Here is a 25,584-nt window from a genome sequence, read left to right on the forward strand (position 1 = left end):
TTGTCCTTCTTGGAGGTGTCTGGTTTTAGAAGATATTGATGTTTTATAGATTATGTTAAAAGCGGACAAACTAACACATAATGTCCATGCTCAGCCGCATTTTATTTTATTTTATACGTAATCAATGTTCTTTTCCCAACGTAAAAAATGTTTGTACGTCTTGATTGTGCATCAAAACATGAAGAGCTCTATATATTATAAGATACAGACTAAATATTTTAAAGTAACCTTTCATATTAACATTTTCAGTTTAATGCTTAACTAATGAATAATCATTCATTTTAAGTGACTGAGAATATTTATTTAAAAACAAAACAAATCAAAAACATAAGATAATTTATCGAAACACAAAATATAAAATTTTAAATATTTTAATAAATCTAATATATGTTAAAATTATTATAAAGTTATCTCGCGCATCGCGCGAATCTGCTTCTAGTATATATATATATATATATATATATATATATATATATATATATATATACCTTATAAGATAATGTTTTTAAATTTCTTGGCATAATATGTACGTAAGATAATGTTTTAAAAATGTAAACAATAATGTTGTAAATAAAGAACACAGCACATAAGAGAAGAAGATCGAACCCTTGGCGCTAGCAAATGGTTTTTTTTTGGTTAAAAGGTTTTCTGTTAATAAGATAGAACTACAAAAAGAACTTTTGTGGTTTATTGTAGGGCTAGTTTATTGAAAAGGTGACCTCTACAACCTAAGTTGCATCGGCCCAAAGAAGAAATAGTAAAAAATGTGAGAGAAAAGGAAGAAGAAAAAGAAGGAGAAAGCCTCTCATGAAAGGAACCAAGTTTGGAGAATGTTTGAGCCCCATTTTGAACCTTGTCTTGTAAAAGTAGATGTCTTGTTTCTCACACAATTTGGAAGGTCAGATAATGAGTGTGAGACATTCCCTTATGCATCCTTTAGTGTGTCTCCTTCCAAAGCTCAAAGTTTTCTGCTTGCCAGGCATGTCATTATTGTTTGTAACTGATTTAGGAACACAAGACTGCCTCAAAAAACACCTTCTTTATTGCTTAAGAAAATTCTCTCAAAACTTAAGCCTTACAATCTCTCTCTCTCAAATCATAAGTTATGTCACAACTAGACATCTCCTTATGTATAAAACCTTATTCCTAATCCTAATAGGAAGATACTTATGTTAGATAACTCCTAGCATCCTAAGTCCTTATCTCTTAACCATAACTCGGTTAGATAAGGATTATCTTATTCCTCAAGTTGACTTCATGCTTAAGCCAATAATCTCCCTTCTAAGCTTGAAGTCTTGCTTGCTCATGTTCTTTACTCCAATGAGATCTCTCATCTCCTTGAACTTGGTCCTTCCCAAAGCTTTTGTTAAGATATCTGCTTTCTGTTCCTCCCCGGGAACATGTTCAACTTCGACCTGCCCTTTCTCTACACACTCTCTAATGAAATGGTACCTAGTGTGTATATGTTTACTCCGACCATGGAGCACCGGGTTCTTTGTGAGAGCAATAGCAGATTGGTTATCTATCCGGATAAGTACTTTCTCACATGGTAGCTCGGTAATCTCACTAAGAAGTTCTTGGAGCCATATCGCCTGCCTCGCCGCCTCAGTCGCCGCCATAAACTCTGCTTCACACGAAGAGAGAGCAATTGTGTCCTGTTTTTGAGAACACCAAGTAATCAAACTCCCATCGAGGTAAAACACATGCCCAGTTGTGCTTCTGCCATCATCAGGGTCTACGTTGTGACTACTGTCACTGTAACCAACAAGCTTTGCACTATTTGAAGCTGACTTCTTGAACACCAATCCCAGTGAAGTCGTCCCTTTCAAATACCTTAGACATTGCTTCATGGCCGCTCTGTGTGACTCTTTTGGATTCTGCATGTAGCGACTCAAGACACCTACACAGTATGATAGGTCAGGTCGTGTGTGCAATAGGTAGCAAAGTGAACCTATGATCCTTCTGTAACTCGTTCCATCAATATCCTTCTCCTTCATTGCTTTCGACAGTTTTAAACCTTCTTCCATGGGTGTTTGTGTAGAATTACAGTCCTTCATTCCAGCTTCCTCCAAGATTTTCAAGGCGTATCGTTCTTGATTCAGAGTGATTCCTTCCTGTGTTTGACACACTTAAATTCCAAGATAGTAAGTTCAAATTCCCAAATCACTCATTTCAAATTTTGTAGCTATCTCCTTCTTGAAATTCTCTATGACTCTCAAGCTCGTTCCTGAGACAAATATGTCATCGACATCTTGTAAACCTTGTCTTCACTCCCTTCTACTACGAACCCCTCTGGTTGTGATACATAAACCGTCTCCTTCAGCTCTCCATTAAGGAATGATGTTTTAACGTCTAAATGGTGTATCTCCCATCCTCCAGATGCAGCGAGACTGATAAGGAGACGAGTTGTCTCAATCCGTGCAACAGGAGCAAACACATCTTCGAAGTCAACGCCATACCTCTGCACATAGCCTTTTGTGACCAGCCTAGCCTTATATTTGTTTATTGTCCCATCAGAATTTCTTTTAAGCTTGAAAACCCACTTCAATCCAATAGATTTTGCTCCATGTGGTAGCTCAGTAAGATCCCAAGTCTTTTTCTTTATGATTGAACATATCTCCTCCTTGCACGCTTGTAACCAATTCTTGGAATCCTTTGCTTCATTATAATCCTGTGGTTCATTGTCTAAGCACATTAGCAACCTTTCTCCTTCTTCATCAGCAAGCAACACATAGTCATTAAGATATTTAGGCTTAGTGATCACTCTGCTGGATCTTCTTAGCACTAATTGTCCTTGTTCTCTACTTTCCTTTTCATCCTCATCGTTCACTTCACCTCTACCACTAGAATCTGAATCAGATTCTGCATTCTCTTGCTCTTCGCCAACATTGTCCTCTGTTTCGGTTCCAGCTTTTGTTTCGAAACCTGCAGTTTCTGGATTCTCTCCACTATTTCCAGTGACACTATTACTCAAATCAAACCCTCTTACTCCATGGTTTCCAAACTCTCCAAGCTGGATTGTGAAACTTCCAGCTCTATCTTGTTCTTGACTGCTTCGGTTCCAGTTCCATCCTCTTGTTTCATCGAAGACAACATCACGGCTTACTACTACTTTATGCGTTTGAGGATCAAGTAGTCGATAAGCTTTTGTACCTGGTTCTGTTCCTAAGTGTACCAGTTTGCGTGATCTATCATCTAGCTTCCTGAGGTGTGGTGTTCCCACTCTTGCGTATGTGATGCATCCAAAAATACGTAGGTGGTTGACATTTGGTTTCTTGTTCCTTAAAACCTCATATGGAGTTCTGTCCTTGACTGCTCTTGTAGCTACCATGTTCAACAAATACGTTAAGTGTCTGATCGCTTCTCCCCACGAGAAGTTTGGGACGTTCATGTGCTTCATAATACTCCTAGTCATCTCCAATAGCGTCATGTTCCTTCGTTCCACAACACCATTTTATTGTGGTGTATACGGAGCTGTGAGATGTCGCCTAATTCCTGAGATGGCACAAAAAGAGTCAAACTCATGTGACACGAACTCTCATCCTCTGTCCGTTCTGAAATTCTTGATCTTCTCCCCAGATTCTCGTTCGACCACAGTTTCAAACTTCTTGAACTTTTCGAATGCAGCGCTCTTTTCTTTCAGCAATATTGTCCACATATACCTCGAGTGATCGTCGATAAGAACAAAGATATATCTATTTCCAGCCTTCGTACTCGGTGTAATATGACCACATAAATCTCCATGGATGAGCTCAAGTACTTTTGTTGCTCAAAATTGAGTAACCTTGGGGAATACTCTTCTTGTTTGTTTTCCCAAAAGACAAGACCCGCAGATTTCCTTTTCAAATTTGACATATGGAGTTCCTGCAACAAGTTCCCTTTCCATCATTGACTTCAATGTCTCATGGTTTATGTGGCTAAACGTGCATGCCACCTACTAGAGTCACTCAATGTTGTCAAGCTCAAGTATTGTCTGTCATTTATCTTCATGCAGACCTTATATAGTCGATTTCTTGATCTAGAGGCATTGACAAGCAAACTTCCATTACAATCATACATCAATAGGTGTTCACCTCTCATCCTTACTTCACAACCAGCTTCAGTGGCCTGTCCAAGACTAATAATATTACTCTTCAAGCCTGGGATGTAATATACTTCAGTCATTGTTCTCGCTTGACCATTCATATCAACAAGCTCGATTGTTCCTTTCCCTTTGATGTCTATGAGAGAATCATCACCAAATCTTACTTTTTCGGTGATAGTATTGTCCAAGGATGAGAAGTAGCTGCGATTTCCTGTCATGTGGTTGCTAGCCCCATTGTCAAGGTACCAAGTATTGTCTTCTTCATCACTTGTTTCATATTTGCTTGGCACCACCTTCTTCTCATTTAAGAACACCACTTCGTGCATCATGAGCTCATCTGCGTCTTCCGTATCTTTTGTGTCGTTTTCCTGTGTTTCTTGCAATTTGAGCAACCGATCAGGGACACTTTGAAGCATAATGTCCAAATTTATTACATCGGAAACATTCAATTTCGGACAGATCTCTAGCTCCATTGAATCTTCCATGACCTCTGCCTCTGAAACGTCCGCCGTGACCTCTGCCTCTGTATCCTCCATAATATCCTCTACTAAAGTCGCGATTTGCTTGTGGTACTTGAGGTTGCTAAGGTTCTGAGTTTGAATACATCAACTTGCTCTGATCTTCTTGCATCTCTTCTTCTTCGGTAATACGTCCTTCGTATGTTTTTAAATGCCCCATAATGTCCTCGAAGCTTGTCTTGTTGAGGTCCAACACTTGCTCAAGCGACACCACAATATGAATATACCTTTTCCGAGGAAGACTCTTAAGGAATTTCTTGACTAGCTTAGGTTCTTCAATGTCTTCTCCTAGAGCAGCTGACTTTGATGAGATTTCTGATAGCTACCCTACAAAGTCATCGATGGTCTCTGTATCTTTCATCTTTAGACGGTCGAACTCTGCCATCAACGTTTGTAGTCTAGCTTCTTTGACTCGTTCTGCACCGACATGTCTCCTCTTGATAGCTTCCCAGACTTTCTTTGCATTGTCTAACTCGCCGACTTGAAGTATCAAAGATTCAGGAATCGATTGGAACAACAAGGCCATAGCCATATCGTTGACATCAGCGTCATCATCCTCTGTTTCTATGACATCCCACACCTTGTTTACACGAAGAAGAATCCTCATTCGCATCACCCAGACGGTGTAGTTGCTAGAGGTTAACATGGGGCACTTGATTGAAGAAGGTCCGCCTCCTTTCTTCGAACTTGAGGTAGCCTCAACATCTTCATTTTTTGCCATCGTTTCTTCTAGCTCTGATACCAAATATTGTTTGTAACTGATTTAAGAACACAAGACTGTCTCAAAGAACACCTTCTTTATTGCTTAAGAAAATTCTCTCAAAACTTAAGCCTTACAACCTCTCTCTCTCAAATCATAAGTTATGTCACAACTAGATATCTCCTTATATATAAAACCTTATTCCTAATCCTAATAGGAAGATACTTATGTTAGATAACTCCTAACATCCTAAGTCCTTATCTCTTAACCATAACTCGGTTAGATAAGAATTATCTTATTCCTCAAGTTGACTTCATGTTTAAGCCAACGGTCATGAATGATCGTCTAATTGATGAATCCGAAGAAGAAGAGGATAACATGTTGAGAATGAGAGACCAATAACTAGAGAGGAGTTACACTTTTGTAGAATTATTTGTTAGAAATTTAGATCCCAAATCTGAAACTCAAAAACATGAACAAAATATAGTTTTGAAATAAAAAAAATAAAAAGCACACAGTTTACAGTGTTTCACTCTAAACGTAAGAGATACATTCTCTTTTAGATGTTATATATTTCACTGAGACCATCTCCAATGGGTTTTCCTATTTTTCCCTGTATAATAGAGGATTTCTCTAATAGAGATGAGTTTTGCTCCAATAGTTTTCCTTATTTTTTCCTCTAAAAAAACATATTCCAAATAGGTATTAATTTTATTTTACAATTAACACCTTTTATTTATAAAAATTGTTAAATAACCCACTTTTCTTTAAATTTTGTAACATTTTCATAAACTTATTATTTTTATTTAAATTAAGAATTTATTATTATAAAGAGCATCACATCATACAAAAATTATAAAATATACTAGATTTTTAACCATCAGCATTAATGTATTTTTCTCACATTATTAAATTATTAGTTTTTGTTGTATTTAAATAATTTTTATGGAACAAATGAAAAATAAATTTTATTATTTATATAAATTATCTTTTGCAAATAGTAGTCTCAACATTTTAGAATAAATATCTATACTTAAATTTATATTATTAGTTCTTAAAAATATTTATTTTGTTTATTTTGGTCATAAGTAAAAGAAGTTAAAGATTAAAAAAACTACTTTGCAAATAAAATAGTTCAACTCTATTTATAGAGGAAAAAACTAGAGTTACTCTATATATAAAGAAAAAAACAGCAATCTCTATTATAGAAGTGAAAATAAAAATAGATTGGAGCAAAAATTACTTTAGAATAGAGTTTACTGGCAAAAATAGAGAACCACTAAAGATGATCTAAAATAAAATAAAAAATCGGAAATTTATAAATTCTCTCCATATCTAGTTTTACCGCTTTCTATTCCTGATAATAAAGAGAGACGACTACAAAAAGTATACATTTAGGACAACACAAGTATAGACCTAAAATAACGAAAATACTCTTACTAATACATTATTAATATTTTGTAAAGCTTGGAGGAAAGTTATGGTTTTTTTCCTAGTAACCAGTAGATCTTGAAGTCATGTCGTCATGTTGAGAAAGAGAAATAAAATTGAATAATTGGTAGTCTGAATGTTGATGAGGAATGCACCACCAGCTTCAAGCAATAGCTTAAACAACAATGTAGTTAGTAAGTTGATGGACAGTCCCAACTCTCATATTCTAGAAGGGCCAAGGAAAGGAATTAGAGGCCATGAGGTGTACAAGTATCCCATGTTGAAGCTTTATTACCAGTTTGCGTTCTGATATAGTCTCGAGCTAATGAAACATCATAAATCATACGAAAAGAATAAGGAAAACTACTTGGTAATTTATTTGCTGAAAATTCTGTTTTGGTATAGGTATCTTTGGATAGCCTAAACCACCCAAATGGAACATCTCATCCAAATTAACTTGAAGTCACACATGATATTTCAAGATTTCTAGTAACGAAGCTCCAAGAAGCATCCCTCTTCGGAAGAAAGAGAGATCGAGAACATTTACCATGTTACATCGTGAAGGGGATCCGGAGTTCTTTTCCACATATAGCAATGTGCAATTATCCAAAGTGCAGATGTCATCTTTGATAAGAAAGAAGGTAGAACTCGGGTAACTTAGTAATGACGGGTTTGAGGGAGTTGAACTTGACCGACGTAACTAAAGCTCTCATGGAATATTACTTGTTCATTTTTATCTTTTGTGGCCTGCATCGAATTATCATTATTGTTTTCTCTTTTGTTCTTCTATTCATCATCACCATATTGACAACATTATATATTTGACAAAAATAATTGACAACACCATGTATGCTGAGAATAATTTGGGAAAGGGTTTACATTCTAGTTTCGTAAATTAGTAATATGTATCCTATTCATAACTTCTTTCTTGTTTAAATTCGTTTCATACTTTTAAACCAAGCAAATGATCTATATGAAAATAACATATGCTTGGTTCCAAATCATTATAATAGACAATCGAACAAAATATATTGGGCACGGTGAACTATTTTGACATTTATAAGATATTTAAGTAAAATTTAGTAGGTGTCATGGTGAGATGTAGAAATCATTAATGGATGTATGAATCCATGAAGTTTGTGAATTAAACCAAGTCCAAATAATAATTTGATACACCACAGACTTGGAAAAAAAAACAAGTACATACAAATTAAATGGCAAGCAATAAATTGCAACTGATAACTTGTTACTCCTATTCACTAGACGTGAATCGTGATGATGTAAAAGCAAGCTTTTATCACAATGTGTTTGGACCCATTTTGTAGGTATATGTCGTCTAAAGTGCATGCAATTGCAAACAATACAAAGTGGGTAATCTTAGTGCCATACTGCCATATATCTATTGTTGTATAAAATTACGAATTTTAATGTCTTATTTGTTGTCTCACTTGTTTGTGTGAGTGAGTGCGAGAGAGAAGATTGGCACTAAAGAATACTTTAGTTGGTGTAATGGTACAACTTTCATTTTGTAATGCTTATTATATTATACAAGCATATATATATATATATATATATGTGTATCAGTTTATGTAGGATGTACACTTATCAATAATGAGTTTTAGTAATTTAAAATACAACCGGAAACTACCAACAACATACAACATTGAAGCGCACGCTTCTTCTACGCATTACAAAATGAAAATAAATATCGCTATACGTGGTGAATTGTTTTTGCCAGATTACTTATTCTATAGTTTATCTTCATTTTACAAAAAGTCTATTTTATGTATTTTTCTACTAATTCTTTTTAATAGACTCTTAACCCAAAAACAATTTTTTTCTTATCAAATTTAACTTATTAAATAATTAGTAAACAAAAACGTATAATTCACATAAATACCACAGAAATTATTTTTTCAAAAAACACCACTTTTAATTTTTCCCCCAAAAATACAACAAAAGTGAACTAAATATTTAATATAAAAAATGATCCCTAAATCTTAAAATTTAAACCCTACCCCCTAAATATATACTCTAAATATAAAATTGTCTTAAAAATAATTTACATCCTTAAAAATCAATTTTCTTTTTGTGTGTTTGTGGTATTTTTGGAAAATAAAAATTTTGTGCTACCTTGGAAAAAAAAACTAAAATGGCATATTTTGAGGAATTCGTCAAAAAAATATACATATCTAATTTAGCGTTTATTTATTTTGAGTGAAATGTATTAAAATAATATTTTGGTGAAAAGAAAGAAATACTATCGAATGATCTAGTTGACCAGCCTTTTCTTTTTGTAAATTACTACTGTAGTATATAACCTGAAAATAATTTGAACATATCATAAAAATAAAATAAAATAAAAAATCATCTGGCTTAGGATTAAAAGGCTGTCTAATTCTTGATTTTCTTTCAATTACATTCACCACAATTTTGGTTGATTTTTCAATTATAAATTATGTTATGCCTTATCACTGTGTCACCCTCTCACCACCTAGCAATCTTTCTTAACAAACAAACAAAATTCACATGAAAACCAAATATTTTTCTAACAAAGAATTGAGTAAAAAAACAACGCCCAAAAGAGATAGAATGAGAAAGCTTTATTACACTTTCCTTCTCTATAAATAGAAGGGGATAGCTTATAGACACATACTGAAAACACAACAACCACTAACACAAAACACATAAAAGAAAGTTCAAAGAAGAAGAAAAATGGTGAAGGTAATGTCGGTTTCCGTTTTAGCTCTCGCAGCGGCGATTCTCCTGGTGACTGTGGCTAAAATCCCGGTGGCAGAAGGGGTAACTTGCTCGCCGATGGAGCTGGCTCCATGTGCGGCGGCGATGACGTCATCTTCGCCACCGTCACAAGCATGCTGCGCTAAGCTGAGAGAGCAGAAGCCATGCCTTTGCGGCTACTTGAGGAACCCTAGCCTCCGCCAGTACATTAACTCTCCTAACGCAAGGAAAGTCACCAGCAGTTGCCAGATTGCTACCCCAAACTGTTAAAAAGGATTGTTAATCACGTTTTATTAATTAGCGACATGTTTTCGCTGATTATGAAGTGGTTAATTACTAGTTAAAGTGTGTCAGTACCATCTATAATAATACTAGGTGATGATGATCATCATCATCATACCTAAATGTTATGTATGTTTCTATCTTATCTTATAATATATATGACAAAGAAAAGAAAAAGTCTGTCCTTTTAGAATAAGGTTTCATCAGATCTCTCTTACAAGTTATAACAGAAACGGAGAAACCAATACATGAAAATTGCTATACACAAAAAGAATTACACAATACATTTTGTTTGGTTTCTGTGTATATGCACATAAACACTCTCAAAGAACACAAACTGGTTTTAATTTCACTCACTCACAATAGATAATCTGGGATTATAACTTGTTCTGAAGCAGAAGCTACTTCATTTCGCCCTCGCGATTTATGCTTACTACTTCTCTCTCCATTCTTCTTCTTTTTCTTCTTCTTCTTCTTTTCTGAGTTCTGGTGATCTTCTATTCTCGAGCTCTCTTCTTTTTCCTGTTGTCCCGAATTCGGATTTGTCTCAGACTTGTCTTTCTCTTTTCCTTTGTTCTTTACCAGAAGAGCGCTTTGGATTGCTCGGGACAAAGATTCATCATCATTAACTGTCTCTATATTTGATTTTGCTTGAGGAGGGTTTCTTGATTCATCTCCCTCCTCTAGTTTCACTACTACAGGCCTCTGTTTAGATTGATTCGGTTTCTTCTTGGGGTTAAATGAATCCGGGGATATCTCGTTTGCTAATTCATTTGCCAGAGGATAATCGTTCGGCGTGCCGTTGCTATCAGGATCGTCCTTTTGAGAAGGAAGATAATACATGCCATGGCGTTTGCGGTGTTCAGCAAGCAGAGATGAAGCTTCATGTGGAGGAGATGAAGATGAGGAGGCTTCTTGTTGATCTCTGATTCTAAGTTTGGAGACAGAGAAGCTGATCTTGTCCGTGTATGAAACTGAATCCACTGGTTTAAGAAATTCCCCACAAATCTCTTCCAGATCACCGAGATTCTCTTTCAGCTCTAACCCACCCGGTACACAAACCTTATCTTGTGCAGTTGCAGAAACAGGACCGAGCTCTTCTGAGAACACATCTTCCATGAATGCAGTGACTCTAAAAACTTCTGTTTCACTGTCTTGGAGGTTTAGTTTCTCAGCTAGGTCTTGCTTTATCATACCAATGAAACCTAAAACATTCTTAGTTCTCTCCTGCACTTCCACATCATGGGTTCCAGATAACGGCACCAAACCAAGCTCAATCACATTCACCAGATTCAATATAGATTCATATGTGAACGCATTCATGGATGAAGAGGCAGAACTAAACTCCTGAGCCGAGAATGACAAAGTGGATTCCTCGGCCGAGAAGTAAGACCTGAGACAGAAGATAAGAACTTTGAAAGCTGAATGTATGTAGACAGCTCTTATGGAGGGGGGCAATAGACCAGTGCGTGGTTGCAGAAGCACCTCCACAGTTTCATATGGATTCTTACAAAACTCAACGTATTCCCCTGAAATCCACGCAGCTGCAGATAATATCGGGTGCAAGAACAAGTTTCCGAGCAATGCAGGATCAATGAGAAGTGCCCAAGAAACACGGACTAGTTGCGGTCTAGCATCTCTAACCCTCATACCGATATCGATCAACTGATGCTCAATCTCTTCCCCTCTTTGACAATGTGGGATTCTAGCCATCTCACCAAGAAGAGACACATACCAATCAAAGTCAACAATGATCTCATATGCATTCCTGGAGCAAGCTGATAACACAGAAAATATAATCTCGTTGCAGAAGAATGGGTCTGATTTAAGCGCATAATTCATAAGTATCCTGGAGATTTCCGACACATTATCTTCATTCACCATTGACATTAAGAGATGCAATGCCTCGAGTTTCACATTTGGATCCTCATCGCTCAGAGCCTTGACAACAGCTTCTTTGTTCTCCAATACTGCCCACAAATGCTTTGGAGCAACAATCGACAATGCATTAAGACCGAGATACTTGAGATTCGGATCATCTTCCACCAGAAACTCCCGGATCTTTGCAACCGCAAGTTTCACAGCTGCTTCGTGATCACTCAAGCTACTCACCACGGTTCTAACACACTCAAACACCAGGGACTTGGCAACAGTCCTCCTCATATGCTCACATATCGGCTCAGCCACTTTCTTACCCAATCTCGGCTCAACCGAGGCCAACTTAGCAAATATTTTAAGAACCTTAATCAAAACCCAATTGTTCCTTGAATCAACCAATACTTTATATAACTCAGGAGCTAAAGGAAGACATGATCCAGGATCTCTTGTGGCAAGCTCACAGAACACTCCAACAACAGCAGACAGAATCTGCGGATCAGAGCTTTCAAGATTCTCAACAAGCCGCTTAAAACATACCTTAACAGCATCAGGATACTTCTCGAACACCCTCAAAACCACACCAATTGCTTTCTTCTTAACGAAAGCTTTACTACTACCCAAGAGTGTAAACACTTCAGGAGTCAAATCTCTAGCTAAGTCATGAGTTCCAATCCTAGACAAACATTCCAAAGCTAGACTTACTTCGTATTCATTAGCACTATTCAAATCCTTGCGAACCTGGTTAGTGATCAGAAGCAGAACCGAGGTCTGTTCATGGAACGACTGAGTGATTGCTTCGTAACCGATCCTCTTGTGTTGGAACCGTGGAGAGGAAACAACTTCGACGGCGTGAAACGCCGCCCAAGACATATCGACGCCGTGAAGTGCTGCGAGGTAAGAGAGCTTGTGAAGAGCGGTGGATTTAGTTGAGAGATCTGTGACTTTGATCTCGCGGCGGATCTCTTCTAAAGCTCTGGAAATGAAATTGGATTCACCGAGAAGCTGGAGACGAAAGCCTTTGATCAGATCCTCGAGACTCCGTTGGAACAAGTTGTCCATTATAGAAGTGGAAGACGACGACATTGATTCTGGTGGTTTTGCAGAAACTGTGGTTGGTGAATAGGGATTAGAGGTGTGATTGGGAATTGGAAGATGACATGAATTTGGGAGTTGCAGAGATGAGATTCCGAGGGTTTTTGAAGCTGATCGGCGTCGTGAAACTCGCGATCTCGGCGAAGAAATTGAAGAAGGTGAAAGAGGGGTGAAAGGAGAAAAAGGCTTTTTATGGGCTTTAGTAGAAATTAGTGGGCCTTGATGGTTTCATAAAACATTTTGGAAGACTGTTATGAAATGGAAATTGGAGTTTGGAATGGATGCATCAATCACATCCAAAACTATTAAAAGACTAAGCTACATTCATCTAAAACTAAAATCTATTCAGTAAATCATATGTTGAAATAGATATTAGCCTCAAGATTTTAGAATTTAATTTTGTGCTTAATATCTATGTTGCATGGAATCAGAAACGGATACGTGAAAACAAAAAATAAATCTATGTTGCATGGAATCAGAAACAGATAATTGAAAACAAAGCATGAAATTGATTTTTATAAACATCAAACATTATATAATAAACCACACAAATCTATACATCAAATTTAAATAACTCTTACTAAATATAAAAATCAATTTTAAAACCAAAAAAATTTAGATCACTATCTTTATTTTCATTTCTTCAATTCCATCAAAACAAAACCGTTTCAAATTTGGTGTTATTGGTAAAAACAAAATCTCAAACCCAAGTATCCCTAAAGTTTAGCTTAATTCCAACATGTCTCACATATATGATTCAAGCCATTGCAAATTTTTTTATTGTTAAAACAATTTTTTTTTTTTTTGTATTTTATGGTCATAATAACATAACTGAGGAACCAAATAAAGATTGCAATGTATAGAAAAAAAAAAAAAAAAAAAAAAAATAATGCATCATATTTTAATCTTGCCATTTTTTAAAACCTTTAAGCATGGTTTCTTATTGTGTTTTTGTTGTTTTCCTTTTTAGTTTTTACAAAGTTGAAAGTTGTTATTTGATGTTTTATTTCCTTTTTGCTTAAGAAGTCTACTTGTCCCTTCCCTCCCTCCTATATATAAACGCTACCCCCAAATAATTCGCACACCATTAGAACAAAAAAAAAAAAAAAAAAAAGGAAAACAAAATAATAAACTCATTGAGAATAAATACGAAACAACTTTGAACTGCTCTCTCTCTCTCTCGAAGGCCGACGAGACAAAGAAGAAGACGAAGAAGAAGAAGAAGAACAATAACAATGGAGCCTCCTCCTGAAAGATCCAAACGTCTTCACAACTTCCCTTTACCTCATCTTCGTTGGGGTCAACAGAGATACCTCAGATGCGTCAATCTACCCTCATCATCAAATTCACCACAACATCACAATCACCAACCATCTCCTTCTTCTTCGTCTCCCGATCACGCTCACGCACCCAGATCCGGAGCGAAGAACGGTGAGGTAGTTGCGGCGGCTAGGCCGTGGAATCTGAGGACGAGGAGAGCTGCGTGTAGTGAACCACCAGGAGGAGAGGAATCGCCGGCGATTGATTCTTCTCTTCGTAGGAATAATGAAATTGGGGTGAAGAGAAGCACCATCATCTCTTCGGAGAACGATGATGAGAAACTGAAATTCTCAATTCCGTTGACGAGAGAAGAGATTGAACAAGACTTCTCCATTGCCTTTGGGAAAAAACCTTCCAGAAGACCTAAGAAGAGACCTAGGCTTGTTCAGAAGAAATTGAATGTAAGTTTTTGTTACTTTCAATTCAAAAGTTTGATTTTTTGTTTGGATTACTAATTCTATCTTTTTGTTTTTGGCAGACGATTTTTCCAGGATTGTGGTTGAATGAAGAAGTAACGATTGATTTATACAATGGACCTGGAGGAGCTCAGGATACGTGATAAAGGTCTTTACTTTTCTAGCCCAAAGAATATGTACCCAAGTTTTAGCAATGTTTCAGCTTTGAGACATTCTCAAGTTTTAGCAATGTTTGCTTCTGGTGGTCCTGTGAAGATAACCGGGATATGTTATGGTTTTCTAATCCCCCTTCTTGTTTGTTGTAAAGTGGATTACTGGTAAATTTGTAATCCCATCATTCATTCACTAATTGTAATGTTTTCTTTTTTAATTTTAGTAATGGTAGTTGCTTCATTGTCTCTCTCTCTCTGTTCTTTGTTCTACTTTGAGACATTCTCAAGTTTTAGCAATGTTCCGGTCCATGAAGAAACACTCTTTCAAGCAGATAATGTTTAGTTTAGTAAACATCATATTCATCTCCAGTCTAATTGTTATCTCTAGCTGTTTGTGTTTTTTCAATGATGCAGTTTGCTTCACTTTTTTTTAAAGGTTTCTTCAGTCTTGTCCCATATAGTCTACTCTTATTGTTGCCGAGTATATATTGTTGGCTAACATTTCTTAACATAAGAAACTTCTTGTTCTCGAGTTTGTTTCACGGCTCGGTTCCTTAATGTCAAGAATAACATGCTGCTTGTTTCACCCAACGGTAGATCGGGCAATGTCTGTTGAGGACAGGACAAGCTTCTACTCACATCTCTGAGGTTAAGTTGGTTTCTTTGTTGCATATCCAGATTACTTGATTATTATCACTGAAGTTTAGTGTTTAGGCCCTTGCTTTCTCAACAAAAACAAACTCTATTTGTTGCTGTTTTCTTCTGGATTAAGCAAACATGTTAATACTGAGAATGAATGATCTGAAAAATCCTTAGAGAAGCTTCTTATTCATGGACTTATTTTGGTTTCCTGTTGCATTAGTTTGTGTTGTTTTGGCCAGAGGTTTGAAAACAATATCTAAATATGATTACCAATGATATTTGTGCTATCCTATGTTGTTTGATGGGATTCACAGGTTTCCAGACAAGAATCTATGTAATATATCCTTAAATCACCTAAGGTTGACCCAACACCAGCAACTAGCAAAGCCTGACCTCGCATTTCTGGAGAACTTCTTAACTTCTTTGAGGTAAGTTATTGCTTAATTTTTCTCACAAAGTTAGATATCTTGCATCTAGATAATTCAGTATGAGATTGGGCTGAGTTTGTGTTAATCCTTAACTTGATACGGTGATCCCTCAATAGTAACGGTAACATACTTATTCAAACCCTGTGAAAATACATTTAGATATTATGACATATATGTAAGCAATTGCTCCTTATAGAAGTGAGTGGCTTACCACAATCTTTAGACAGATTACGCCTTCCATTATTTTATTCGAAACTTCAACTTCTTCCCACCAACTTAGGAGTTTTATTTGAACTTCTAAAAACATTATGATCATTTTCACTCAAACTTCTAAAAGATATATTCATCTTCTAAAAGAACAAGTTTTGACATTGAAGGAGATCATTTTCACTCGCTTTGACTTTTTTTTGTTGTTGTTTGGTTTTCTCACTATGATCTGCACGGATTCAAGTCACCAGCGGATTTCCTTCTCAAGTGATCTTGGCCAATCCGAGATAGCACCACCACCCGTAGTAGAACCATCCGGCCTGATCAGAAGAGACGAAACTCTTCTAGATTCATCAAACCCAGACTTTGAGTTCCATATCTCGAACAACTTTGATCCAGGAGATTCCTCACCAGCCGATGAGATCTTTGCAGACGGCATGATCCTTCCTTTCCATGTAACCGCAGCTTCCACTGTACCAAAACGTCTCTACAAGTATGAACTCCCTCCCATTACCTCCTCCCTTTCTCCATCCCCTCCCCTGCCACAACCGTTACCCACAAAACACAGCGAGAAAGAAACCAACGGGCGAGCGAGCGGAGCAAACTCTGACTCAGAAGCAGAGAAGTCATCAAAGTCGTTTTGGAGTTTCAAAAGAAGCTCGAGCCTAAACTGCGACATAAAGAAGAGTCTGATATGTTCGTTTCCTCGGCTCACTAGAAGCAACTCTACAGGTTCGGTTACTAATTCTAAGAGAGCAATGCTGAGAGATGTTAACAACCATAGGCCTTCTTCTCGGTCCTCTTGCTGCAATGCGTATCAGTTCAGACCGCAAAAGCACGCAGGAAAGAAAGGTGAAGGAGGAGGAAGCTTTTCCATCATTCCAGTCCTCAACGGCCCATCAACATTTGGGTTAGGATCGATCTTACGCCATTCGAAAGATAAGACGAAGAAGAAGAAGAACAAGAAGTAGATGATATGAGATGTTCAGAGTTTCGATCAGTTATGTTTCCTCGTTTGATTGTGTCTGCAAATTGTTGTGTGAGTTTTTCTCGAACGTTGTACACATTTTTTTAGTGTTACTTACTACAAACTTTTTAGGTTGCTTCAATATTTCGAATTGGACACAATCACTCAATGACAGATGAGATGACGCAATCAGACACAAAATGGTTCATATCTATCTCAAAGAACCTATCTTTTACATATGAAATGCTCAATATCTAGTTTTGTTGAAATAAAAGACTCTTTAACTTTCAAGTCAGAGATAAGTAAGATGTGGGTAACACCAATGTCATACTAAATCTATATATACACACCAGGGATTGGTGCACATCTATATTTTAACATTTTAAAGCTGATTTAAAATAAATAAGTTTATTAATGGAATAAGGTATGACCAACATTAGACATCTGTTAAATGGTAGTTGAAAAGCCAAGTCTAACTTGAACCATTCTTATTTTAAGTTATTTGATAAAACTTTGGTTTTAGAAAATTAGACATGACATGTCCCCCATTTACTTCTTATTGCTATTCTTGAGGTCCTCTTTTCTTGCACTTTCCCTTTGGTTGCATGGTAAGAGCTCAACATTCATAAAGAACGGAACCAGGCCAAGTCCAACCTCTGCCTCAACTGTATGTTTTTGGTTAACGATATGCCACCTGATGAAACTTTCAACGCCTAGGCAACTAAGATCATTGCATATTAAGCAAAAGTAGCTGTTTCACTGCCGGTATCCTCCATTGCCCCTTGAATCTGCAAGTATATTAATAAGCTTTTCCAGAGGAAGCGTTTCGGATCGCATATGCCCAAAACATTAGCTGCGGATGGATTCTTAGAAATCTACAGAGACAAGATGTCTGCGGAACCAAAGGGGGAGTGATAAAGATTGATTCCAGTGGAACTCCATGGATGCCATGAGGGATGTTGCAGTTTTAACTTGCTAGTCTTGAAATGATTTTGTTAAAAACATACATTATATACACTTTGAACTGGACAGTGATTAATGACAAAAATGCCAACAATGGTACAAATCATTATACAGTATAATTGTAATTTGTCTTGGTTTATTTTCAGTTTTACATGAATTCACATGTTAACATAAAAAAAATTGTACATGAAAAACAAATGTAAATCATATTTAAAATCGGGATATAAACAAACACGGAATTGTTACAATCGTAGAGAACATAGATAGTTTCATTTTCAAACGCACAACTGATGCTACCGGAGATCAATGACATCAAACTTGAGATTAGGGTTCATGTAAACTTCCTTACAGGTATTGTAAATTGGTCCTCCGTCTGCCGGTGAACTATGCGAGTGAAACCCACGCCGGTCACAATTTCTTATCACCGTCATTCCTCCCGGCGTTGTCAGCCGGAATATTCCGTGATTCCTATAAAAAAACATAATCCTTTTAGGGTTTCTCGAATCAATTAATGAACTGATATGAATTTTTGGTCTTTTGTCTGTGTATTATACCTTGAAGAGTCTTGTGGCGCCATAACGATTGCCACAGCTTCTGGCAACATAATCTGAAAACATTGTAATTGAAAGGGTTAGGGTTTATGACTTCTTTATGAGGAAGGAGTGTAAACCCATTGTTGATATATGTAAAAGTCTTTCTCAAATTCTTTAAAAGGTTTTGTCCGTACCTGGTAGGAATAGTGTGTGTGAACATCAATGGATGACATGAAACAAGACTGTGTCGGATGCGTCTGAGGAAATGGAGATAGTGATTAGCAAGTTAGTAAAGAAACAATTATATTATGAGACCAAATAACCGAGAAAAATGATATTAACAGATAACAAAGACTGATCTTCAAGAATACAGCAGTTAGAGCTAGAGATATAAATTCATATTTACTCACATGAATCCATCCAAGTGGGAAAAGGGATTGCTTGTCCTGTACTTCAAATATCTCCTCTTCGTTTGTGGCCTGGCACTGAGAGAGAGAGCGAGAAATAAGTGAGAATGTGTTTATGAAGAAACTAAGTTTAAACACAAAAACAAGACTCTAAGCTTACCGAGTCAGATGTTGATTCCTGCTTTGGTATGATGAGAGCTGTAATGTAAAATTTTCTGTTTTTCTGCACACAAGTGATTCACAAATATCATTATTGCTGATCCTTTTTCATGAGCTAAATGTCAATATCGCATTTTCAAATTTGAATACGACTTACTAGTGAGCCAGCAAGAATACCACACGTCTCTAAATTCTTCCTAGTGTTTGACTTGGCAAGCCTCATGAAGGTATCCATCATTGTTGTTGCCTGCAAATAAAGATAATTCTCAAAATATGAAGACAATTGGATAATAGAACATAGAGCCAGTGGTTGTCTACAAACTTATTCTAGGTCTATCTTATATTTTCAGAGTCTCGGACAAGGTAGCAATAAAACTAAAGACTAGTTCTATATTATGTGTTGAAACCCCAAGGTTAGATAGAAAATATATGATATGTGTTTGGAATTGGACCCATCAACATGAGTCTAGTGTTTACATAGGATGAGCTACAGAACACAATAAAATAAGCAATTGATGCAGCCCTAAGTATATTTTTATGAACTTTGACATCAGAATAATGAAAAAGATAGGAGAAAGATAGCAAACTTACAATATGTAGTTCAAGAGGAGACTCCGACCGTAGAGACTCATCTGGCAGAGAGTTTTCTATCTTACATTCCGGTTCTCTAGCTTCAGGACATAAAGCAGGAACCAAGTCTTGAACTTCTGCAAGCACTGGAGGTGGTGAAGGTTGCCTAGTGAGACTGTTATCATTAACACTTTCGGGTTCTTCAAAAGAAATCATGGAAGAAAGCTCTTCAGTGTAATTTTTCTGGATATTTTCACTAGATGTAGAACTTGATTCCACTATTGGCCTTTCAGGTTCATCATTACTGTCATTCCTTATCATTGGTTTGCTAGACACGAATTGTTGGAAGCTGATTTCCCAGAGAGAGAGTAGGGAAGGTGAACACATAGGCATGAGATAGTCAAGCAAAAAAGTTTGGAGGGAGAGAGTGGAATATGTAAGAAATGAACACACAAGCTAGTTAATCTAACCTTGGGATTTCAACTGGCGAAAAATCTATATTGCTTGGATATTGAACCTGGATCATATAACACAACGTACATCAGCTTGATGTGAAAAAGTGGATTATAATGGAAAAAAACCAAGCATCCTGTGATACCTTTATATCATTCTTTGGTGGCTGCCACTGTGCACGAAGTCCACCAGGACCCAAGACAGAATGCTTGGAAAGGGTTTCTTCATTTGGTCGGAAGTTCACTGACCTAGATAAATCATAAAGTTAATAAAATCTATAAGACAGGACCATGAGACCAGAAAAACAGTGAGAAATACAACAAAGATCCTTCCTTGAGAGAAAGCTTCGAGAAACAAAACTGAAGACGTACATCTTTCGGAAACGCTCTTCGAGTGGTGCAGCGTTCAAGAATTGTTGACCCCTGGAACCCATGTAGCCAAAATTATGTCCAGGAGGATTTCTTACCTATGCCGAACAAGAGAAACATAGAAAGGAGCAGGGAATGTTTATCTACTGCAGCTTAAATTTTAATCTTATAATGTTATTTTAGTAATTGAAACCAAAAGTTCCAGAATGAATTAAGAACAGAGAACAATGCAAATTTATTGAAATATGTATGCATGACAAACAAGAGTAGAGCATTAGGCACACCTTTGTATGATCATAGCTATTTAACGATGGTTTTACGGCCGAAGACCAGCCTAGGGAACCATTTGCTGGATGAGCTTGCACATTATATCGTGGTACGAGTTTGGGATTCAGTTCGTCGATCCTTTGCTGTACAACTGGTTTTAACTTCTCCAGCTCCGTCAAGACATCCAATAGTCTCTACACAAGATAAAAAAAGCTCACATCAAAACTACTGAATGAAAAACCAAACGGTCATAACGATATATATCCATTACCGTATTACCATTCTTAAATACTCTTTGTTGCTTTTTAGAGATGATCTGTAATCTCGATGGGATGGTATAGTCTCAAGAGCCAAGCTAGAGAAAACCAAAAAACATAGTTGATCTCAGAAAAAAAAGTACTAGGATCTGACGCTATAAAGAATATAAAGTATAATACTCACCTTGAAAACCGCAGAAGCATGACATATAAATCAATAACATTCTTCTCTGCCCGAAATATATTGGCCTACAAAACATTTATGCAGATTAATTAGGAGCTTTGACAAGCAAAAAAGACCTTAAACAAGATGACTTAGTCTTAAAACAATGACCTTCAGAGAAACAACAACTAAATTTTAATGTAAAAACAATAAAATTGAGACTTTAGAAAGCAAAATGTTAAGAGTACTAAGACACATAACAACAAGACTCGAAAAAATGAGCATCTGATATCCCAAATTCCACTACAGGACATGAATGTGGCATGTACTTGCACTAATTCCATTATTTCTCTTCTCTTTCTTTTTCATCATAACCAGTTTCTGAGTCCACCATGATCATAAGCAAACTTGCAAATCTGAAACTGATATATCTAAAATAGAGCTCGAGGAAGCAGCTATAACATTGCAGAACATATGCCAAATACATAACCAATAGCACCTCAACAACAATCAAACCTTTTAACTGTGCAAAAGAATTGGAAATTCAACTACACTGAGCACAGAATCAGGTCTGAACAAAGAAACCCCCAAAGACACAAAGACAGCTCCATAGAGTCTGATTAGAACAAAAATTAAAAAAAAGTCTGAGTAGGAGAAGACGAGGTGACCTGTTTGAGGATATTATCTGCGATCCTGAAGTAAAATCGGAGAGAGATACGATTGTCTACGCCTATCCTCCGAGCACTAGTAGATATATCGATGACCTCACAAGACGACGACCCCATAGTTTGCTTGCTTTGAACCAGAGAGAAACAAATTTAAAAAAAAAAAAAAAAAAAAAAAAAAGCAATCTTCCTTTACGCTTTGCGACTAATGGAAGAGCATCGAGTTTAAGAGCAGAGATCTCGGAACTCTGCGTCAATCGGATACAGAATTATCACAGGGGGGTGGAAGCAAACCTCCGTTCCAAATAGACGGCGAGAGGCGAGAAGAGAGGCACCGCGATTTATGGAGATTAATGGCGAGGTACAGAGAAAGAAAAGAAACGACGCTGTTGTGTAATTTTGACTTTCCTTTGAGGGTAAATTTGTAATTACGCATTAATTATTAGTGGGTGGGTTGAGATTTTTTTGATTCACTTTTAAACCGATTAGGACCGGTCTCTTGTCGGCCGGAGTTCATGATATAGTTGGTTAATGTCCGGTTTCTATGTTCTGTATCATTCATATCACCCCGATCAATGCAACAATAAACCATGAAACCATGATCTTAATTAGTGTTTAGATAACTTGACTAATTAGAAAAAAACGTTAAAAAGAAACATCTACAAAAACCTTGTCATAAAGATCCGAGAGACACAAGCGTGCGTATCACATGTGTAAACGTTTTTGGGCAAGCTAATAGGCTCTGCGGACCACATGAGCTGAAACCATAGTTCACCGAACCCTGCGATCAACCGCATACGCTAACCACTTTCTCACATCAGCATCAATAGGACAATTGTATCGATCGAGAGTCAATGACACCTTGTAGTATAAATATTTATCATTGTAAGTTTGTAAACCATAGTGGGACATCCGATTCTCAAGACAAAAGATTAATAATATACACATTTTTCTCTAAACACTTGTTTTTGAGTTTAAATTCGTTTCTGACCACCACTAAGGTCATTGGGTGTGAGATTTGGCTCCCACAATACTCAAATATCATGGTGTTTGTCATTTGTTTATACTCTTATAATTAGGTTGGTCGTACACTTATTGGAATCATGTAGATGTTTTTTAATCTTATATTCTCAGCCAATCCTATATTCTCAAATTTGCAAATGTGATAATGTGAATCTTCTCTATCAAATACACATTTGTATACCATATAGATACAATTATCATATCCTATATAGACTCTAGTATATATTAAAACAGTTGGGATAAAATTTTAGGAATGTCTTGCCAAAAAGCTCTGTTCTATATCAAGAGGGAGCGTGGTGATAAATAACCGATTCGCTGAAGAACACATCTACATCGATATCACCGCTGGCAAACGATTGATGGTCTACAGACTCCATCTAGTCTACTGTATTGTGTATTCTACTAAAATAAAAGGTCTACACGAAGATGCTAGAGTGCAAAAGCACTATGCAGATAGAGGCTCTACAGTTTCAACCCACCAAGAAGACAACTCTGTTATAAACATAGAAACACCAACAAGGACAGCTATAATTTTGACGTTCCCATCAAACTCAAAATTAATCCGAAGATCGTACACATTTTAAGAATTAAAACCAATGTCTGAAAGTAGACCAAAAAGAGGACCACAACAGATTCTTTCTCTAAGTTTTGATTTCATCTCTTTAGGCCTCAGTGATGGGAAACTCGAAAACCACATCTTTACCAGTGAGCTTCTTGTAAACCGCAGAGAAAGCCTCAAGCTTGTACTCTGTGTTGTTCCTTTCCTTAGGCTCCAAGAAAACCTTTTTAAACACACACAAATTCCGTATATTAAATTCACAGAACGTCAGCAGCATCCTCTTGGATAATACTGACCTTTGGATTCTACTCACCTTCATGATTTTGGTACCGTCGAGTCTGTGCATAGTACGTTTCCCAACAATCTCAGCAGGTAAGACAACATCTCAAGAATGGCATCATGGACTGAGGTCAGAGTACGGTTGCGTGGTCTCTTTGCAGCTGAGCCCTTCTTAGGTGGCCTCGCAATCCTCCTTGTAGCAATGAGGATCACATCCTAAGCATATATGGAAGAGAGACAAAGATAGCATCAAGAAGCTAACCAGTTGTGCATTGACTCTAAAACCGGTAACTGAAACATAGAAAAGCTTCTTTTCTCAACATAACCCAAAGAGACCAATAGTCCATACTTAAGACAACTCAAGTTGCCCCAAACATCAGTTGTCTTCTTATTACTAGGGTAACAACACAATGTAGACAAAAACAAGAGAAAACAATCCAATCATAGTTCACTCACACTGCCGAGTTGACGTACAAATCCTTCAACTCACTTTTCAGTTCTTGGTTGGTATTCTCCAAATCAAAGAAAGCCTAAGAAAATATAAACAGAGATATTAGAAACTCTACAACTTTCACCAATTCTCTAATTAAGTGCAACCTAAATCCAATATAGAAATTAGGATAAGGATCAAAAACCTGAGCAACTTGCTCATCCAATTCAGAAAGCTCCACACCCTTTTCCTTGCGAATCTTATGCTGAGCCGAAAAAATGTAACCTCCCAAAACATTAATCAGAGCGCTGAGAAACAGTAACATTACAGTAGACAAAAACACAATCAAGACAAATCCATCGTTTATGTTCTCTGTATTGATGTGTAGTAGTATTTTATATTTGAGTCAAAGTGAAGACAGAAGAAAAAAAAAAAAGAGAATATAAACTAAAAGAATTTCTTACAAAGCATCAGCAATGTCTACTTCCGCAACACGTGGTACATTTTTCAAAAAAGAAACAACGGGATGGAATTGACCATCCACACAGCTATTCAACTTATCCTGCTCCTGCAAACAAACAGAGATATATATATATATTTGGATCTCCTTCTACACGTACGCACGCTTATATAAGAATTATACGCTTATATAAGAACTTCACTTACATATATTGACATGACGCGTTCAAGGCGCTTGATAGCACTCTAATATTCACGTCGCAAGCGTGCAACTCCCGACTTGGATTACCTAATCCAATCATTTTCGCAAGTCCGGCAAGCTGCATGAAAGAACCTTGTTAGATATGTTACATAATCAAGATATCACAAAATCAACAAAGTTAACAGAAGGAGAAGAAGTAATACCTTGGTCTTGGACATCAAAAAGTGACTTATATCAATTATATCTTTCGGCACAGGAGGGTCTTGATTGATTTCTGCAAAAGCTTTCTTCAATCTTGGATAGTCAGATCGGATTATGTCATGGCCAATCCAAATATATCCATTGAGCATGGGATAGACAAAAGTGGAATTTAAAGCAAAATCTTTTGCTTTTGCCCTCGATGAATGGTTAGCAGAAAGCACAAGGCGCGAAAGGGCAACAGACTCCAGCGTCCGAGAGGTAACCATGTTCACGTCCAACCGCGTATTCCCATAACGATCTAGTTTGAAATCAAAGAAAATCAGTGGTTGTTCGTCGCTCATGATTTTAGATCTCTCAGAGAAAATTAGGGGTTTCTTCTTTTCGGGTTTGGTTTTGAAGCGGCGGGAATCAATTGCTGAAAAGCCCCCTTTCTACGAAAATATATAAACTTTTTTTTTTTTTTTTTAATCGATAAAACAGCACAAAATACTTTACTACGCGTAATTAGTAATTTTCAGTACTAACCCAACCATCATTTATCCACCTAAACCAACTAAAATATGGGTCATCTTTTCGGATCCTTTTGAACCTTTTGCCGTCGCCTTCCTTTTGGTTAGCTGAAGAAGCTTTTTTGACCAACCCTGATGGGTAAAGGTTCATTACTTGAGACACACGAGCTCACGTCGCTTTGGTGGTTGGAGCTCGGCTTAATTAATTGTCTTCTGTAACAAGTTTGAACTGGATTTTATTTGTCATGCTTAGTTGACGCA

At 36.8% G+C, this 25,584-nt stretch overlaps 6 protein-coding genes across 7 annotated transcripts; 3 read left to right on the forward strand and 3 right to left on the reverse strand.

Annotated features, from left to right (window-relative positions):
• The first annotated feature begins 9,373 nt into the window (after nucleotides 1-9,373).
• LOC104758178 (non-specific lipid-transfer protein 2-like) lies at nucleotides 9,374-9,931 on the forward strand. The gene has a single exon (XM_010481003.3). The coding sequence runs from the start codon at nucleotides 9,449-9,451 to the stop codon at nucleotides 9,740-9,742; it is 294 nt and encodes a 97-aa protein (XP_010479305.1). The 5' UTR covers nucleotides 9,374-9,448; the 3' UTR covers nucleotides 9,743-9,931.
• On the reverse strand, nucleotides 9,388-13,029 carry LOC104758177 (AP-3 complex subunit delta). The gene has a single exon (XM_010481002.3). It carries the CDS (start codon nucleotides 12,713-12,715, stop codon nucleotides 10,112-10,114), a length of 2,604 nt encoding a protein of 867 aa, XP_010479304.2. The 5' UTR covers nucleotides 12,716-13,029; the 3' UTR covers nucleotides 9,388-10,111.
• Nucleotides 13,030-13,805: 776 nt separating this feature from the next.
• LOC104758179 (uncharacterized) lies at nucleotides 13,806-14,853 on the forward strand. Its single transcript, XM_010481004.3, has 2 exons — nucleotides 13,806-14,445; nucleotides 14,523-14,853. Exons 1-2 carry the CDS (start codon nucleotides 13,960-13,962, stop codon nucleotides 14,601-14,603), a joined length of 567 nt encoding a protein of 188 aa, XP_010479306.1. The 5' UTR covers nucleotides 13,806-13,959; the 3' UTR covers nucleotides 14,604-14,853.
• A 1,000-nt stretch (nucleotides 14,854-15,853) lies between these two features.
• Nucleotides 15,854-16,998, forward strand: LOC104742403 (uncharacterized). Its single transcript, XM_010463404.3, has one exon. The coding sequence runs from the start codon at nucleotides 15,991-15,993 to the stop codon at nucleotides 16,858-16,860; it is 870 nt and encodes a 289-aa protein (XP_010461706.2). The 5' UTR covers nucleotides 15,854-15,990; the 3' UTR covers nucleotides 16,861-16,998.
• Nucleotides 16,999-17,891: 893 nt separating this feature from the next.
• On the reverse strand, nucleotides 17,892-22,065 carry LOC104758182 (AMSH-like ubiquitin thioesterase 1). Of its 2 annotated transcripts, XM_019238719.2 has the most exons (15): nucleotides 21,956-22,065; nucleotides 21,665-21,791; nucleotides 21,018-21,082; nucleotides 20,856-20,931; nucleotides 20,594-20,770; nucleotides 20,313-20,407; nucleotides 20,087-20,189; nucleotides 19,959-20,005; nucleotides 19,510-19,837; nucleotides 19,076-19,165; nucleotides 18,920-18,982; nucleotides 18,763-18,837; nucleotides 18,547-18,609; nucleotides 18,374-18,426; nucleotides 17,892-18,287 (listed from the first exon to the last, which is right to left on the reverse strand). In XM_019238719.2, the coding sequence occupies exons 2-15, from the start codon at nucleotides 21,779-21,781 to the stop codon at nucleotides 18,113-18,115; spliced, it is 1,527 nt and encodes a 508-aa protein (XP_019094264.1). In that variant the 5' UTR covers nucleotides 21,782-21,791; nucleotides 21,956-22,065; the 3' UTR covers nucleotides 17,892-18,112. The 2 variants fall into 2 exon arrangements, with proteins under 2 accessions (XP_019094264.1, XP_010479308.1); XM_010481006.3 differs by lacking the exon at nucleotides 21,956-22,065 and having other exon boundaries at nucleotides 21,665-21,930.
• Nucleotides 22,066-24,614: 2,549 nt separating this feature from the next.
• On the reverse strand, nucleotides 24,615-25,155 carry LOC104759847 (protein NEN2-like). Its single transcript, XM_010482726.1, has 2 exons — nucleotides 24,817-25,155; nucleotides 24,615-24,731 (listed from the first exon to the last, which is right to left on the reverse strand). Exons 1-2 carry the CDS (start codon nucleotides 25,153-25,155, stop codon nucleotides 24,615-24,617), a joined length of 456 nt encoding a protein of 151 aa, XP_010481028.1.
• Between the last annotated feature and the right edge of the window lie 429 nt (nucleotides 25,156-25,584).

The sequence above is a fragment of the Camelina sativa genome, chromosome 17, assembly GCF_030686135.1.
Source record: "Camelina sativa cultivar CO46 ecotype springtype chromosome 17, ASM3068613v1".
NCBI lineage: Eukaryota > Viridiplantae > Streptophyta > Magnoliopsida > Brassicales > Brassicaceae > Camelina > Camelina sativa.

Excerpts from the sequence above, each read along its gene's own strand:
- LOC104759847 (XM_010482726.1), bottom strand. The coding sequence starts at position 25,155 with ATGAGCGACGAACAACCACTGATTTTCTTTGATTTCAAACTAGATCGT. Across the intron at positions 24,732-24,816 it reads TTTTGATGTCCAAGACCAAG|CTTGCCGGACTTGCGAAAAT; the intron begins GTATTACTTCTT and ends TCTTTCATGCAG.
- LOC104758182 (XM_019238719.2), bottom strand. The coding sequence starts at position 21,781 with ATGGGGTCGTCGTCTTGTGAGGTCATCGATATATCTACTAGTGCTCGG. Across the intron at positions 20,190-20,312 it reads GAAGAGCGTTTCCGAAAGAT|GTCAGTGAACTTCCGACCAA; the intron begins GTACGTCTTCAG and ends TGATTTATCTAG. Across the intron at positions 18,427-18,546 it reads ACACACACTATTCCTACCAG|ATTATGTTGCCAGAAGCTGT; the intron begins GTACGGACAAAA and ends CAATGTTTTCAG.
- LOC104742403 (XM_010463404.3), top strand. The coding sequence starts at position 15,991 with ATGATCATTTTCACTCAAACTTCTAAAAGATATATTCATCTTCTAAAA.
- LOC104758177 (XM_010481002.3), bottom strand. The coding sequence starts at position 12,715 with ATGTCGTCGTCTTCCACTTCTATAATGGACAACTTGTTCCAACGGAGT.
- LOC104758178 (XM_010481003.3), top strand. The coding sequence starts at position 9,449 with ATGGTGAAGGTAATGTCGGTTTCCGTTTTAGCTCTCGCAGCGGCGATT.
- LOC104758179 (XM_010481004.3), top strand. The coding sequence starts at position 13,960 with ATGGAGCCTCCTCCTGAAAGATCCAAACGTCTTCACAACTTCCCTTTA. Across the intron at positions 14,446-14,522 it reads TTGTTCAGAAGAAATTGAAT|ACGATTTTTCCAGGATTGTG; the intron begins GTAAGTTTTTGT and ends TGTTTTTGGCAG.